The sequence below is a fragment of the Lissotriton vulgaris genome, chromosome 6, assembly GCF_964263255.1.
Source record: "Lissotriton vulgaris chromosome 6, aLisVul1.2, whole genome shotgun sequence".
Lineage (NCBI taxonomy): Eukaryota > Metazoa > Chordata > Amphibia > Caudata > Salamandridae > Lissotriton > Lissotriton vulgaris.
The window spans coordinates 1,846,575,265-1,846,593,407 of record NC_141694.1 but is presented as its reverse complement, the minus strand read 5'-3'; the positions used below and the strand labels follow the sequence as shown (position 1 = coordinate 1,846,593,407).

The 18,143-nt window shown below is 48.8% G+C and overlaps 1 protein-coding gene across 1 annotated transcript in view; it reads left to right on the top strand.

The window, feature by feature from the left end:
- The window catches only part of TRIM54 (tripartite motif containing 54), a 196,286-nt gene that overhangs the window by 114,393 nt on the left and 63,750 nt on the right, over positions 1 to 18,143 (top strand). Inside the window, exon 3 of the mRNA XM_086928151.1 lies at positions 15,437 to 15,608. Within this exon, the coding sequence (XP_086784277.1) occupies positions 15,437 to 15,608 (172 nt within the window). The remainder of the gene's footprint in view (positions 1 to 15,436; positions 15,609 to 18,143) is intronic.

Sequence of the window (18,143 nt, the reverse complement as noted above, 5' to 3'; positions counted from 1 at the left end):
TACGAAAGATCTGAGTCCAGCATTATGCCCAGATTACGTACCGAATCCACAGGACGAGGTGGGCTACCCAGTTCCGTTGGCCACCACATGTGTGACCATGCAGAAACTGATTTCCCTACCACCAGCAATTCTGTTTCTGCACCATTAAGGCGCAGACAGTTGCTGCTCATCCAAGATGCCACTGATAGCAGACAGTTGGAAAAATTAGTGGCATCTTCTCTGTGGTCGGGCGTAAGCTTGAACATCAGTTGGGTGTCGTCAGCATAGCTTACAATGCCCACCCCAAATCCTTCCACTAGGCGAGCCAGGGGTTCCATATAGATATTAAACAAGGTGGGACTCAAACTCCTGGGGAACCCCATGGCTTGCCTTTCTAAGGGAAGATTTGAAGGGTGGACAGTGCATCTGAAAGCTCCTATCGGCCAGAAAAGATTTTATCCAGGCCAGAGCCTGTCCCGCCACTCCCATATCAGAGAGCCGAGACAGCAGCGTTGTGTGCAGCACAGTGTCAAAAGCTGCACTGAGATCTAGTAACACCAACGCTGCTGTCTCTCCATCATCCACTATTTGTCTGAGACATTCAGTGGAATAGAGTAAGGCTGACTCCGTAGAGTAGCCAGCTCTAAAACCCGATTGAGTGGGGTGAAGGAGAGAATGCTCCTCCAAGTATCTCATCAGCTGCCTGTTGACCACCTTTTCCACAACCTTCGCACAAAAAGGAAGAAGGGAGATAGGGCGAAGATTTTGAAATTCGGAGATGTGGATGTTGGATTTCTTCTTTAGAGGGATGACCTGAGCTGTTTTCCACGTGTCCAACACATGACACTCTTGGAAAGACAGCGATACAATGTTGCTAATCTGATTAATAATCATGCTCTCCATGATTCCTTTGCAGCGTGCAGGTGGACAGACGTCACAAGGCGAGCCAGATTGTATGCTATTAATAATGCCTAATAGTTCCTGTCTCTCAGGTGGTGTGAAACATGTGAGGCAGGATTTCTCCGTAAAGGTGTCTTTGATTACTACAAGTTTATTTGGGAGGTCATCGTCATCTGTAAAGGTGGCATGGATTTTGTCGATCTTACCAACAAAAAAATCAGCTATAGAGTCACACATCTCCTTGGAGTAAGTATCTTGGGCCTCAAGTCTGGACGGGACTGTGAGTTCTCTGTAGATGGTAAAGAGTTCTCTGGTGGGATTGTCCGCAAGATCGATTCTTCTTTTAAGATGGATGCCCTTTTCAGTTCTAACTAATTTCTGATATTTTTTTAGTTCCTCCTTGAGAAGTGTTTTAGACTCAGGGTTATAGTCTTTCCTCCAGTTGCGTTCTAATTTTTTGCATATAGCCTTGGCTAGCTTAAGTTTTTCAGAGAACCAAGGGGCAGTTTTAGATTGCCTTGCGGGAGGTTTAAATGTCCAGGGAGCCACCAAGTCCAGAGCATTGGACATCCATTTTTCATATCTGCTCCATGCCTCCTTAAGGGAGTCGCTGGGGGGGGAGGATTTTCTGATAGGGCACGTTTAAATGTTTCTAGTTTAAAATTCTTCCAGTCTCTGCGTTTAAGAGGAGGACGTTTACTAAGTTTCCTTTCTGGAGACAGATGCTCTATGGAAAATGGAATGATGAAGTGGTCTGACCAAATCGTTCTAACTGGAGAGGAAACTGAAATGCCCTCCCAGTTGGCAAAGATGGGATCAAGAAGATGGCCTAATTGGTGTGAGGGGGCATTGGATTGTAAATTAAGCCCCAAGTCTTTCAGTGCTGCAGCTACCATCTGTTTCTCCCCACACTCAATGTCATCAAAATGGAGGTTTAAGTCACCCAGAATGATGAATTTTTTATAGCGAAGTGCCGGTTGAGTAATTAAATCCAGAAGCTGGTCTCCAAACTGCCCAACGCTTCCGGGTGGGCGATACATCAGCATGCCATTGATAACGTTACTTGGGCCCAGTTTAATCGTGGAAAAGCCACTTTCACTGTTTGGTAGCGTGGCTTTCACCAGAGTGCACTCTAATTCAGATTTGTGAATTAGGGCTAGCCCCCCCCCCCCCTCTCTGCTTTTGTCAATCTAGTCTAAGTAGACAATAGCCAGGAGGAGTGGCTTTGAGGGCTTCAGGAGATGATGTGTCATCCATCCACGTCTCGGTGAGAAAAAGCACGCCAGGACCACTTGCCATTAATAAGTCATGTATTTCGGACTTATGTTTTTTCATCGATCTGCAGTTCAATAGAAGCATGTTAAATTTGACTCTTTTACCCTTATCATTTATCAAGAATTGAAAGGGCTGATCGCAGGTGTCACATGACAATAGAAGTGAGTCTGCATGCAAAGAATGGTGGCAGCTGTCTACCAAACTCGGGCGTAGAGACATTAATTCCTGATTACTATATTGCAGACGGTACCTGGGAATTCCTATCATGTTGAGGGGCTCCAATGGACCACGGGGTCCAGCCCCTCGCCCCGATCGATCGCGGACGGGCGCAGACGGGCTGGACTCTGGCTTGACTCCGGCGCGAATACAGCGCGCACGCTGAACGCGTCCGCTGCGCGGAGCCATAGCCGTTTGTTTTTATAGTGGCGACTCTCGCCACAAGGGAGGCTAGATCTACCCAAGATGGCCACCGCCGTATCTCCGCCCGTGCCCCAGGTAAAACAGCCCTGAATCGGCCGGTCGCTATGGGGGAAGGCAGAGGAGCTGCCAATACAGCGCAAAATTCAGTAAGTGCTCTTTATTTTAAAAGATGGATAAATGAAATGAATGCCTCCACACTCAATCGGTGAAGACAGCAAGCGCCGCGATAAATCCGCGGCTGGTGCAGGGGGGAAAAGGACACAAAGGCAAGTGATCGCAATAAGTTTTAAGAGCATATAAAAAGGTGACGCCCGGCTCAAGCCTCAGGCGTCAATAGCAGTATTGTGTTATTGTTGTCCATGTAGTATACAATGCAGGCTTTTTCATTAGAATAAGGTGAGAAGTTACCTTTACTATGTGATGTGTTTTCTGTTTTATAATTGGTCTAGGGATTGTATCTTTCCTCTCACACCATACTGACTGAATGATTTTTTTGCTTAAAATTGTATCAAATCCCTTAATTTCGGCTGCCAGCGAGCATTAACTCCGGCCATCTTAGAAAGCAGACTCCATGTCAGTCTGTCTGTTTACTGATCTGCACGTATAATTATTTTCATGATTACCTTCACCTGTCTATACTGAGCAGCCCTAGAGACATATTGCTCTCTCTTTTAAGTTCAAAGAGAATTTAATTGAGAGAATAAAGGTGTCAACATTACTCTCTCTTTTACCCTTGTGCTGGTCCGTATTCGATACTGGCTTAAAACTAGATTGGGGTTTAATTTTCACTGCCAATATATATTTTACAAATTTTAACTAAATGAATACAAATATCTTTCACTTTCTGTAATGATTTGAATTTTGAACAAACCCTCCTTGTTTACACTTTGGACTTTGTCTTGTGTGGATACTCCAGTGGGGATTTTCCATGGTTAATCTTAAGGTTATTCTCTGGGTAATTTCTGTAACGGTGTTCAGTCCTTTATGGCTGGGCTCACATATTGCTCCGATCTATCCATCAGCCATTTTTTAAAACTCCTTTTTATTAAACAATCTGAGTCTAAATCACAGGATCACAATATCTGGGTTGCATATACAGAATATGCCATCTTTGTTAACAGTGTAGCCACAATCGCATGTCTATACTCCCACCCCTAATGAACCCCAGGAGTTTCCTGATATATTCTGAAGCAAGCCCGCCTCTCCACCCGGACAGACCTAATACCCACAATATTTCTGCCAATCCCCCAGACTTTATCCCATTTCCGTGGGCATCCTCTGGCTTTATATATCACCTTCTCTGCATTGGAGCACCATTCCAAGTCAGACCTCCAGGCTCTCATTTCCGGTACCTGTCGTGCACCCCGTTTTTGGGCTATGCTTCTTTTTGCCACCATTGCAGCCACTCTCTGCCAAATGTTTGTATATTTCGGCAATATCCATCAGCCATTGTATGCTGAAAAAGCACCAATAATGTTCATCTCTCATGAGCGGTACCACTGGAGTCTTGGTTGTGAGGTGAACCCAACATTGGTCTTTTAGTCCCCGGCACTAGTTGATTGTTGTGTAGTTGGGACTCGAGCACCACTTCTCCGACGTCGATGGTCGCACACATCACCATAGAAAAATGGAGGTTGAACCATATCTCTGACTCTCCCTCCCGGTGGGTGTCATGTAGAATTGGGTAGTAACCGGCAATCCTAAAGGTTATGGAGGAAGTGCTAATCCGGTGAAGGATAGATCTCTAGAGTTTCCATCAGCAAATGAATATAATAATCAATCAATAAATCAATCAGTGTTTTGTAAAGCGTGAAAACTCACCCGTGAGGGTCTAAAGGAGCTGGGGGGGATCTGCAGTTCAGCCGTAGAGCCAGGTCTTGAGGCCCTTCCAGAAGTGTGGCAATGATGGTGATTGCTTGAGGTGCAGAGGTAGGAAGTTCCAGGTCTTTGCAATGAGGTGGAAGAAGGATCTTCCTCCAGCCTTGATCTGCAGATCCGTGGGCTGGTGGCCAGGGCCCATTGGGCGGAGCGGAGGTGTCTGATGGGAGTGTAGAATGTGAGGCGGTGGTTGAGGTATGCAGGTCCGGCGTTGTGGAGGGCCTTGTAGGCGTGTGTGAGGAGCTTCAGTAATTCTTTTGATGATAGGTAGTGAAGGTCTCTCAGGAGGCCGTGATGTGGCTGCAGCGTGGGATGTTCAGGATGAGTCTGGCAAAGGCGTTCTGGATGTTCTGCAGTTTCTCTTGGAGTTTCTGGGTGGTGCCAGCGTAGAGTGCATTCCCGTAGTTAGTCTGCTGCTGACGAGCGCATGGGTGACTGTTTTCCTGGACTCTGTGGGTATCCACTTGACGATTTTACAAAGCAGGCGGCGCATGTGGAAGCAGGAGGATGAAACAGCATTGATGGCTAGAAATTCCCCTGGTGGTGCCACCTCTGCAAGCAACACTCCCCCAACAGCCCTGGAGATCTCCCATGACCATCCAGATCAATCAATTAATCAATCAACAAGATTTGTAAAGCGCGCTACTCACCCGTAAGGGTCTCAAGGCACTGAGGGGGAGGGATCGCTACTGCTCGAACAGCCAGGTCTTGAGTTGTTTCCTGAAGGAGAGATGGTCCAGGGTCAGCCGAAAGTGAGTGGGGAGGGAGTTCCATGTCTTGGCCGCCAGGTAGGAGAAGGATCTTCCTCCGACGGTGGATTTGCGAATGCGTGGGACGGAGGCGAGGGTGCGGCTGGCGGAACGGAGCTGGCGGGTGGGTGTGTAGAATGTGAGGCGGCTGTTGAGGTAATTCGGGCCCATGTTGTGGAGGGCTTTGTGTGCGTGGGTGAGGAGTCTGAACGTGATCCTCTTGTTGACGGGGAGCCAGTGCAGGTCTTTCAGGTGGGCGGAGACGTGGTTGTGGCGATGGATGTCCAGGATGAGTCATGCTGAGGCGTTCTGAATGCGCTGCAGTCTTTTCTGGAGTCTGGCTGTGGTTCCAGCGTAGAGTGTGTTCCCGTAGTCCAGGCGGCTGGTGACGAGGGCCTGGGTGACCGACTTCCTGGTTTCGGTGGGGATCCATCAGAAGATCTTTCGGAGTATGCACAGGGTGTTGAAGCAGGATGACGAGACGGCGTTGACTTGCTTGGTCATTGTGAGGGAGGAGTCCAGGATGAAGCCCAGGTTGCGTGCGTGGTCCGTTGGCTTGGGGGCGGTGCCCAGGGCAGGGGGCCACCAGGAGTCATCCCAGGCGGAGGGGGATGGTCCCAGGATGAGGACTTCCGTCAGTTCAGTTTCAGACGGCTGGTCTTCATCCATTCTGCGACGTCTTTCATTCCTTCCTGGAGGTTGGCTCTGGCGGTGGCGGCGTTGTTGGTGAGGGAGAGGATCAGCTGGGTGTCGGCGTAGGAGATGATGTTGAGGTTGTGTTGGCGAGCGATGGCTGCGAGAGGGCTCATGTAGACGTTGAAGAGGATGGGGCTGAGTGAGGATCCTTGCGGGACGCCGCTGATGACTTCGGAGGCCGCGGATCGGAACGGGGGGAGGTGGACTCTCTGGGTTCTACCGGCGAGGAACGAGATGATCCATTCCAGGGCCGCTCCTTGAATTCCGGTATTGCTGAGGCGCTGTATCAGGGTGCGGTGGCATACCGTGTCGAAGGCTGCCAAGAGGTCTAGGAGGATGAGGGCAGTAGTTTCGCTGTTGTCAAACAGGGACCTGATGTTGTCGGTGGCTGCGATGAGGGCGGTCTCAGTGCTGTGGTTTGCTCGGAAACCGGACTGTGAGTGGTCGAGGGATCCGTTGGTCTCGAGGAAGGGGGGAGTTGTCTGTTGACGGTCTTCTCGATGACTTTGGCGGAAAGGGGAGGAGCGAGATGGGGCGGACGTTCTTGAAGTCTGTGGGGTCCGCGGTGGGTTCTTCAGGAGGGCGCTCAGCTTGGCATGTTTCCAGCTCTCCGGGAAGGTGGCGGATGCGAAGGAGCTGTTGATGATGTCCCGGAGTTGGGGTGCGATGATGGAGTCGGTTTTGTTGAAGATGTGATGTGGGCAGGGGTCGGTAGGGGACCCGGAGTGGATGGTGTTCATCAGGTGGATGGTGTCTTCGGTGCTGACAGAGGTCCAGGTGCAGAGGGTGTTGGTAGGGGGCTCTGGTTCAGTGGTTGGGTGCGTGGTCTGTGCGCTGAAGCAGTTGTGTATGTCGGCGATCTTGCGGTGGAAGTACGAGGCGAGTGAGTCGCAGAGTTCTTGCGAGGACGTAATGTCGTTATTGCAGGCACTGGGGTTGGAGAGCTCTTTGACGATGCTGAAGAGTTCCTTGTTGTTGTGGGTGTTGTTGTCTAGTCGTTCTTTGTAAGTTGTCTTCCTGGTGGTGCGGATCAGTTGGTGCTGTTTGCGGGTGGCGTTCTTGACGGCTGTCATGTTCTCTGCTGTCTGGTCGTGGCGCCAGGCTTTCTCGAGGGTGTGGCAGGTTTTCTTGGAGATTTTTAGGTTGTTGGTAAACCAGGAGGCTTTCCTGTTGCCGGGTCTGATGGGGGGATTCTTCATTGGTGCGATTTCGTTGGCGCAGTTGGTGAGCCACTGTGTGAGGTTGCGGGCTGCTCGGTTGGGGTCCGTCGAGTTGGTGGGAGGGCTTTGGCTGACGGCGGTGGTGAGCTGGTCGGCGGTGATCTTGCTCCAGCTTCTGCGGGGAACCTGTTGCGGGTGGTGGTGGGTCATGGTTCTCCTGAAGTTGAAGTGGACGCAGCTGTGATCTGTCTGGTGGAGTGGCTGAAGGAGATGTGCTTGCTGGAGGAGAAGATGGGATCAAGCGTGTGTCCGGCGTAGTGGGTGGGGGTGTTCACCAGTTGCTCGAGTCCGAGGTTGGCAAGGTTATTCAGCAGGGCCGCGGTGTTGCAGTCCTTGTTGTTCTCCAGGTGGAAGTTGTGGTCCCCGAGGAGGATGTAGTCTGTGGAGATGAGGGCGTGCGGACTGACGAAGTCTGCGATGGCTTCGCTGAATAGTGTGCGCGGTCCCGGGGGTCTGTAGATGAGGGTGCCTCTGAGGGTGGTCTTGGGGTCGGTGTGAATCTGGAAATGAAGGTGCTCGGCGGCGGTCAGGGTGTCGTCGGAGTTGGTCGTGATGCGGATGGTGTTTTTGTGGACAATGGCGATGGCTCCTCCAGTTTGCTTGCCGCTTTCCCTCAGGGTGTTCTTGTAGCCTTCCGGGATGGCTATGGCGATGTTGGGGACTGAGGAGGCGTTCATCCATGTTTCTGTGAGAAGGCGACGTCTGGTGCTTTTGTGTCGAGGAGGTTCCAGAGTTCGACGGCGTGTCTGTGGATGGAGCGGGTGTTGAGCAGGATGCACTTGAGGTAGTTGTTGTTGGAGCTTGGCGTGTGCGGTGCAGGTTCGGAGGCAGGTGAATTTGCAGGTTTGGCAGGTGAAGGGTCAGTGGGTGCGTTTCAGGGTGGCTCGGTAGCAGGCGGGGTCCCGGCCAGCGTTGAGTGCGTGGAGGATGGCGGTGTTGCAAGATCGTCGGGTGCGCTGGCATCTTCGAGGACCAGGGATCCTGGCGCTGGGCGCGGTCCAGGCGTGGACGGGCGCAGACGGACTTGCCTTTGGCCCACCTTCGGCGCACAATCGGCGCACAATCGGCGCGCCCGCTGCGCTCTCGTGCGGCGACCTCCATAATGGCGAAGTGGGAGGGAGGAGCAGCTGGGAGGCGGGAGCGGGGTGTCTAATGGGCGGGATACAAAAGAGAAAAGTAGGCGGGCCGCAGGGGAGCAGCGGCGGGGAGTGGGGAGGGGATGAAGCGGCGGGAAAAAGTACATGGGGACGGCAAAAATACAAGGGCACAGCAAGGACAATGAACAGCAGACTGACAAAATACAGGGGCACAGGCTAAGGCACAACAAGATACAAAATACAAAATACACAGGCACAGGCTAAGGCGCAGGCTAAAGAAACTGGCAACAGCACTCCAGGCACACGGCTGTAGCGAGGCAGCAGCGGTGGGGTCAGGGGTCCTGGCACTCACGGGGGGAGCCACGCGGTGTGTGGAGCGACAGGCCCTGCAAGTTCCCGAGTCTCTCTCAAAATCCCCCTTAGCTCTAAGTTTTCCTTGCACTCTCTTTTGAGGCTCTGTCATATCTTCCCACAACATCACCAAAAACCAATAGCAAAGCCATGTCACCCCTGTACTATATGTAAGTCACCCCAATGGCAGGCCTATCGAGCCCTAAAGGCAGGGTGCAGCTATTGCATGGACAGATCATGTATTTTACATGTTTTAACAGTAAAAACAGGACATTTGTTTTTACTGCGGAAATCCTTGGTCTCCTTGGAAAATTCGGTAACCAGCTGTTGGATGGGCGAAGCTGTCACGGCGGGCTTCTGTCTTGTGTGCCGTCCACCACTGCGTTCAGGTCCCCTCCCACTATTAGAAGTCCCTGTGGGGTCGTCAACAGAATGGATCCCAGGTTTTTAAAGGCTAATTCTTGGAGAGCCGGCGGCACATAAAACGACATGAGAGTCAATGCCTTACCCTCCCATTGTCCCTTGATGCCGCATATCTCCCCCCGGCATTCATCCATGTAGATTTAATCGTCAGGGGGAAGGAGTTCCTCAGTAATATGCCTGTTCCTCTCGACCCTGAGGTAAAGCCTGAGTGCACCACAAGGTTGTAACCCCACCTGTTGAGGGCTTTACACAAGTTACCCACCAGATGTGTCTCCTGTAGCAGTACTACGTCATGGCAAATTTTACATATTGTAGCACCACTGTTCTCTTAACTTTGCCCAGACCATTAACATTCCAGCTCATCAATTTGAACCCTTTATCCCATTGCATAATCATTGAAATTCACGTGTCACCTATGTGTCGCCAGATTGCGATGCCTTGACGATTCCTTAAAAACAAATAACAATACTTGAACCCCTCCCAACTCTCCCCCCCCTCCCTGCTTACCTGCACCCTGGGCTAAAAAACTGCCCATGATTACAAAAAAGCAGAGTGCCGGTCGTTTGTTAAGTTGAACGAAGTGAAGAAAATTGGGGGTATACTCTCCTCCGTCCTCCCCTCCCTCCCACAATAAATTGTAAGTGGAGTACCCTGGGTCGGTCTGCCACACACTGGCATGGAATGTCATTGATCCTGCATCCATTGTTTCTGAGAGATTATGCAACTTGGGGGCTCAGACAGTGTCTAAAAAAGAGAAAGCCCCCCCACCCCAAGTCAATTGGCAGAGCCTCTGTGCCTCCTAGTCCCGCTGGGAGCTATGATCCGTTGGGTCTCGCCACTCGTCCAGCCAATCATCAGCATACTCTGGAGCCTCAAAGATCCTGGTCCTTCCCCCAGCCTCTACCCTGAGCCGTGCCGGGAACCACATGGCGTATTTGAGGCCCTTGTCTCTCAGTCGCTTTTTAACCCCCAAGATTGATCTAGGCTGCTTTTGAACCGCTTGAGTAAAGTCCGGAAAGAAACTGACTTCAGAGTTTTCAAGTCGTATTGGTGGTGCTACTCTGGCCATTTGTAGTATGAGGTCCCTGTCCGATAGTTCAAAAGTCTGGCCAGTATGGGGCGAGGGGGGCTCCTGGCTTCGGTCGCCCCCCGGCACCCGATGGGCTCTTTTGACAACGCAGATGTTGGATAGGCATTTGGGCTGAAGGTGCTTGGTGATTAGGGTTTCCAAAAATAGGTCTGTCGTTTGTCCCTCTGCTCTTTCAGGCAAACCAAGGATGTGCACGTTATTGCGCCTACTGTGGCCTTTGTAATCGTCTAACTTCCTTTCAGCAAATTTCCGAAATGCTTGGAGCTCCCGTACGTCAATCTGTAGCTGGTTGGTATTGTCTACGAGGCTTGTCGTGATGATCTCCAGTTGTTGCACCTTCTCCCTGTTCGTGGCCAGATCTGCCCTAATTAGCATGACTTCCGAGGAGATCGCATTCATTCTCTGCTCCAATGACGTGCGGATCCCTACGATAGTGTCCAGCACATCTTTCAAGGTGTGCTCTGGGGCACCTACATCCAAGCCCTCCACCATTTTCTCTTTGGGCTTGGGGCTGCACGGCCATGGCAACCTTAGGGCAGGTGTATCTGTCCAGTTTGTTATTTTGAGAGGTCTTAGGGCACCTTGAGTTTGACATATCTGTCGGGTGGGCAACTGCCCCCGGGCATTGGAGAGATATGTGTTGAGTCTCAGGTGCCGGTGGGGGCCGCCTGCACCGCTCCTTAAGTACCACCGCAGCCTTGTCTTGGCTGTCCAGGTTCCCTTCAGGTGCCAGGGAGCAATATCGGGGTCAATGCAGCAGTCCAGTTTCAGTTGTGCGATGGAGTCTTGGATTAGTGTATCACCTCTCCATTGGTGAGTCCCTGCCCGCACCCGTCTCGTAGGTCCATGGGGGACGCCTGCACCGTGTTTATAGACTCAGGTTTCTGATCAGGGCTTGCACTCCTCACACGTCCTCTGCTACTCAACCGCTCTCCTCGTACTCCGCTGTTGCGACTGGTGGTCCAGTACTATTGCTCCTCGTGGTTGGTCCTTCAGGGCCCCCTCTGGTCGTGTCCTCTCCGATTGCGCATCTATGCACTCCCTTGCGTCAGCGAGCGGCCCCAGCGGGGCCCACAGTGACGCCCGTGCCACACTCACCGTATCTGGATCTTATCCACACCACACAGTCCTACGGTCTTCAGGGCATCACTTCAGCCACACCCCACTCCATGCGAGCTGTATGTAGGTAGGGCTCACATCTCTTCACTGGGCCCCGGTGCGGATTGTCAGCTGGTTGCCACCACCTATGTCCCTCAAGAACCCTTGGTTCCTCGGGCACCCAATCACTTCAGGTCCCGGCTTTACACCCGCTGCAGGCCGATAATTGGAGTGTCCAGATCTTCGGCTTTATGGGTCAAATTGCCCCGATCTTGGGCTTGTTTTGCTCCGCAGGTCCTCCAGCAACTGATTCCGACCCCGGGCTACGGATTAGTGAGTCGGATTTATGCTGGAGGAGGAGGTGAGCCTCGGAGAGTCCTTAGCTCACGGCCATCTTACTTCACCGCTAGGCCACGCCCGAAGGAGAAGTTGCTTTTGAAGGGCAAATGGGAAAGAATTTGGAGAGGGGCAACTCTGTTGCTAAGGCAGACAGGCTGGCACTAGGGACAGGAGAGTGGAAACCAGTTACCTAGCCAGGTTTCCAGGGGTATGTAGCTCCCTTGGTAGCCACACCTCTGGGTTAGGCTAGGGTGCTCAGGATTCTGAGAAAGGCATCTCACCATGTTGCAAGTGGGCAGAATGGTGCATCTTGCGATGGCCAGATGCCGCATGTTGCAGGAAGTGATCATCGGGTGGGAAAGAACCAAGAAGCCAAGTGGCTATCAACCGCATCCTCCCCTGTGGGCATTTTCTGTGCATAAAAGGAGCACCCCTGGTTTCCTGAATTCCGATCTCGACTGGACTGAAGAGAATCCAAACAAGGAATACTGCACCGAACCAAGTTGCCGGCATAAAGAGGCTGCACCTCCGTGGAATGCATTTGCTGCACCAGGTGGCTAGCAAGGAGAGGGGCTGCGCCTGCTGTGTTCTACTCAGGGAGAAGTCGTCTCCAGAGTCCAGCCAAAGGCTGCAGGCGTTAGCCGACTGACCTCCTTTTCAAAGCTGAGGAAGACTTCTAAAGGTGAGTGGTAGCCCAGATGCACAGATCATTGCTACTCGCCATCATGCAGCGCCAGGAACCAGGCCGCAATGCCTAGAAGTTGCACCTGAGTATGCAGGAACAAGGAGAGTCATTGGAGTGCAGCCTGGCCACCCAGAAGTGAAGCTACAGCCTGGAGAAGGATTTAGCTGTGACTGCGATGCCAAATAAGTGGTAGTCCAGTGGCGACTTGACTTCAGCCAGACCAGAGAGGACCTTGTGGGATGTCAAACCCTGTGTCTAGGACCCCCTCGTCACCTTTGTGGACTGAGGAGTTCCTGCAGGAAGACTCTTGTTGACCGCGTCATACCCACAGCATCCTTGAGCATCTTCAAGCATCTTGTACCCTCAGCATCAGGACCACTTCCTTGGAAATCCATTGGATGAAGATACATTGACAGGAACTGCTGGAAGACTGCTTTTTGTGTGGAGGTGACTGTTTCTGAGGGCCTTGCTGGCCCCCCTGTTCCCTTTGTTGGTCACCTCAAGTAACTCTGACCAAGCGCATTACAACCTGCCCAACTTTCTTTTTCAAAGTGTCAAATTTGTACAAGTAATCATTGTTTGTTCACGGTTGAGTGAAATGCTTTGATTTACTGTACCTTGTAAAATCCATGTAGCTAGAACCCTCCGGTGGATCTTTTTTGGTGTAGTGTCAAAAGTTATATAAAAATCTACATTGTTTTTTATAAATTGGTGTTGGATTTCTTGAGTGTCGTGTCAATTTCTTCTTAAATTGTTTTAGTGCTGTTTAAATGCTTTACACTTGTTCCTCTGTGTAAGCCTTGCTGCTCAGTGCCACAGCTACCCAGGGTTCAACTAAGGTTTGGCAGATGAACCATACTGGTCCTAAAGGGAATTGGTAAGTGTATTACACAGTGAGGTTGCACAACCACACCATATAACACAACCTATTTCCTCACAGTACTTAAAGGGGATTCTGTTAGACGTCTGGGCTGTAGTGTCAGGGCGTTGCACGCCCCTCTTGTGCGTGCACTGTGAGATTAGTAGGTCTTTCTGGATTAACAACTATTTCTAGCCATACAGTATTTTTAGGTTAAGGTCACAGTACCATGATGCTTTATTTAAAAATACTTTTTGTATGTATCTGTTAGACCCAGGTGGTTCAAGTGTAGTGTACTTGAGCTTTCCGTTTGTGCTTGTGTGGTGGACACTGGAGACGTGGTTGTGTTGTGCCCACTGGAGACGTGGTTTTGTGGTGGACACTGTAGATGTGGTTGTGTGGTGGACACTGGAGACGTGGGTTGTGTGGTGGAAACTGGAGATGTAGTTGTGTGGTGGACACTATAGATGTGGTTGTGTGGTGGACACTGTAGATGTGGTTGTGTGGTGGGCACTGGAGACGTGGTTGTGTTGTGCCCACTGAAGACGTGGTTTTGTGTTGGACACTGTAGATGTGGTTGTGTGGTGGACACTGGAGACGTGGGTTGTGTGGTAGAAACTGGAGATGTAGTTGTGTTGTGCACACTGTAGGTGTGGTTGTGTGGTGGTCACTGGAGATATGGTTTTGTGGTGGACACTGGAGACGTGGTTGTGTGGTGGACAATGTAGATGTGGTTGTGTGGTGGACACTGTAGATGTGTAACATTCAAAGTCATGTACAGAAATCAAAGCGACAGAAAATTATAGGAATCTTCAGTGGGAGAGTAGTCCGAACAGGAACATGGCTAATGAGGAGTACGCGCCGTCGCTGCACTCTTAGACATAAGAATTTGGCGTCCTCTTTTTCGCGACTGAAGTCGTACCCGACTCCAGGCTGTTCTGATTTGGCGTATGCCCTTTCAGAACGCGACTAGAAGTACTGTAGTGCACATGACGTCTTAAACGGTAGACGACTTCATCCATCAACGTGCTTTACGACACACGACGGTTTGTTCTCCAGTCACCTTACACTGGGTGTGGAGGCCATTTCCCTGCTTATTCTACTTCGACGGTCACGGGCCCGGCTGGGTAGGAATTATCACCAGCTGTGTGACCTTCTGGTTCTGATATATCCATATATAGCCCTGAGGATTCGCAATAGCGATGAAACACGTGTCGGCTGGCTGTCTTACACAATAAAGGACTCCATCGGACTACTCTCCCACTGGAGATTCCTATAATTTTCTGTTGCTTTCTTTTCTATACATGACTTTTGAATGTTACATAACATGTGATTTACTGTTTATGAGTGCAATGGGTTACCCCGCAATTCCTGTAGTTGGTAGTTTAGTCTACTAATTTTGAGTGGTTCCAAGGGCTCTCCACTCACCCAGTTGCACCACCTGCTAATAGCAAACCATTATCCAGTGCGTGTACATTAGGCTGTGCACCCGGTTGTATCTCTGACAATAAGCCTTTCGGGATCCTGACCCTCTAGACGTGGTTCTGTGGTGGACACTGCAAACTTGCGGCTGGACTGTGGAAGTTACCACGATTTCAGTGGGAATTTGCTAGCGGTGGGCGAGTCAACACATTCACAGGGAGAGCCGAGCCAAGGGTTGACTCTGGCTCTAAGAGCCTATGCTCGAGCCAAACCCTAACAAACATCAAGTAAGAATATAAGGTGTCTTCAAAGTTCAAGAAACTGTATTTCTTTAACAGATGGACGCTTTTCACCCTCGTACTTCAGATTATGAAAATACGTATTAAAAAGGGCAGCTTATGATAACAATGCCCCAAGTGAAATAGAAGGCAAAGCTGTTATGCATACCTTAAATGATGCTTAGATGCTTATCATAGAAGGAGCAATATTGTAGCTTATTAAATTAAGCATAAGACATGTTTTTGTACAATGCAATATTACCTGAACTCATGCATGTGAAGGTACATGTGATAATGCACAGATAGGAGGCTTGTGAAATAAATCATTAGTCTAAGATCACACCATTTGATCGAGCTGGGATTGATCCCTTGTTTTCCAGTCTCACGCTTTGCAATTCACCGACTACTTCTGACATCAACAATACATTATTTGCCCATAATTCTTGGTGGATGAGATTTAGAGTGTGAGTGACAGGCAGGATCCACCAGTGGCGTAGAAATAGACCAGTGCAGGAATATCTCACAGCAATGGAACTGCACCCCCATCTTCCGGAGAGTGGCTTCATTATCCTCATTGGCACTGCAGACGTTGTGCTCACCTGTCACCTGGACTAGTTGAATGTGGTTGACATTTCTAACTTTTCTCCCCTGCTGACCTCTGACCTCTTTCCCCATAGGCCGATCCACACCAAGGCAGAGCAACAAATGATGTGTGAGGAGCACGAGGACGAGAAGATTAACATTTACTGCCTGACCTGCGAGGCGCCCACCTGCTCCATGTGCAAGGTCTTCGGGGCGCACAAGAACTGCGAGGTGGCACCTCTCTCCAATGTCTACAAGCGCCAGAAGGTACTGTCTCTCCTGCTCCTATTGCCAGAGGTCTGAAAGTGCACTCTGAAATTTCTGGCACAGGGCCTCCGATAAGTCTCTTGCAGTAAGCACCCACCATGGGGGCGACAACAGAGCTCTTACGTTCATTATGTAGGGTTGCCAAAGTCAGCAAAGAACCACCATGTCTCCACCCATGGGGTTATTACCAGCTGGTTCTAAAAGTAAACTTTCACAACACATTGGGTTGTCGAATGAGAGTCCTGGGCTGGAAACATGGAGCCAAGATAGATATATATATATATATATATATATTCACTGAAAAAAACATTGGTTATAGACCATATATAGTTAGGGATTAGCCTTTTCAAAACCTTATTTTACTCACACAAAACCATTGAAATTTCATATATAGTTAGTTGCACTAACTATATATCGCGCACCCGCAATCCACTGCTGATGATGTCACATATTACATCATTCATGACATGGTTAGTGACATCACTGATGACATCACTGATGACATCTCAAATGACATCACTGATGACATCACTGATGACAACATCCAGTGACTGTATGTTTCTGTAAAGTTAAAATATGTCTTACATATTGAAGAATGAGTGGATGTATAAGTGTCTGGATGAAGGATTTAGTAGGTGCATGACTGACTGTATGAGTGAGTGATTAAATGTGTCTCACTGAGTGCATGGGTTAGTGACTAAACTGTCTTAATTTGTGCATCATTATATCTGTTGTTCTACAAACTGCTGCATATGTTGATCAGTAGCTATATGAGTAACTGTATGGGTTATTCATTGGTTGTCCAAGTATTTGTATGGGAAACTAAGTGTGTGTGTATGGGTGGCTGGGAGGTGTGTGACTCTGTACATAGATGTGTGAGTAGTTGATTCACTATATGTATGGGTTCAAAAGTGCATGTGGAAACAGATTTATGGGCGGTTGACTGTGCATGAGTGTATTAGTGAGTGAATGGATATCTCAGTGCTACATGTCAAAGTAAGTACATATGTAAAACACAGTACATGTGAGAGTTGACATATATAAATAACTGTGCATAAGAGCCAGTGAATGTGTGAGTGGCTGTATGGATCATTGTGAACATGTATCAGGGATTGTATAAGAGAGTAAATATGTGTTAGTATATGTTTGAATAAGTAAGGTGTGTATAACTGTATAGTTGAGAAAATGGAGGTGTGATTGATTTTTTGCATAACTGACTAGGTGTGTGAGTAACTCCATGGATGAGTGACAGTCTGTGACTGTCTGTTTACACTGATTGTATCTAAGGTTATATTAGAGTCTGAAGAGGTTCATGGCATTATCACATGAATGATATCATCAGTGATGTGATCAGTCATGTCAAATGAGATGTTATCAGTGATTTTATCAGTGATGTCATTTGAGATGTCATCAGTGATGTCATTTGAGATGTCATCAGTGATGTCATTTGAGATGTCATCAGTGATGTCATCAGTGATGTCACTGACCATGTCATGAATGATGTAATATGTGACATCATCAGCAGTGGATTGCGGGTGCGCGATATATAGTTAGTGCAACTAACTATATATGAAATTTCAATGGTTTTGTGTGAGTAAAATAAGGTTTTGAAAAGGCTAATCCCTAACTATATATGGTCTATAACCAATGGTTTTTTCAGTGAATTTTCAAGGTTTTGTAAATGCAAATTCCTAACTATATATGGCCTAAAACCTATGGTTTTTTCTGTGAAGTTCAATGGTTTTTTAATAGCAAATATCAAAAGCTGTCAAATGTCAAGTACGTGATAGGTAAAAACTTTTTCGTGTTTATGCACGCTGATGTGCTTTGAACGCTGCCCCCCCCTCCCCTCTTTTCTCTTAGTAGTACTCTCTCTTTGCAGATAGTGAAGAGTAGTTAACGCAGGCCTTTACCCCCGTTGTAATCCGTCGTGCCTGCTTGTCTCTCCATTTGATTGATTGTTATCCAAGCATTTACTGTTTTACAATTGATTCTCTTTGGTTCATTCTCTATTTACAAACAAGCACAAAGTCGCAATACTCTGTTTAGTCTTTGCAGATAGTGAAAAATCGTGAAAAATCGTGTAAAAAAATAAAATTAATCGAGCAAAATCAGTAGGCCACTAATTGGATCTCTTTTTGACCTCGCTAAAATAGAAATATTAGGAACAACCCTTCATGAGAAATACGAAAATAGTGAGATGAACTGAGCTCCACACCATGAGGGCTGCAAGACAGCTCGGCTCCGTCACCCACCCCGCCCAAAATAACGACAAACCCTATGCAAATATTAAAAATATATACAACACACCAGCAAAGAAACAGGGTAAAACATTTTATTAAATAACTATTTACATAACTATTTTATACTTTTTATTGCCCGATCCGGCTAGCTCAATCGATCGAGCATGAAACTCATGCACTCTGATAGCAAGCGTTGCTACTGATGCTATGCAGACCAAAACTGGTTTTCACTTTGTACATTTTTCTAGATTTTTCCATCCAAGGTTGGTTGAGTTTGTAGAACGATGGCTTC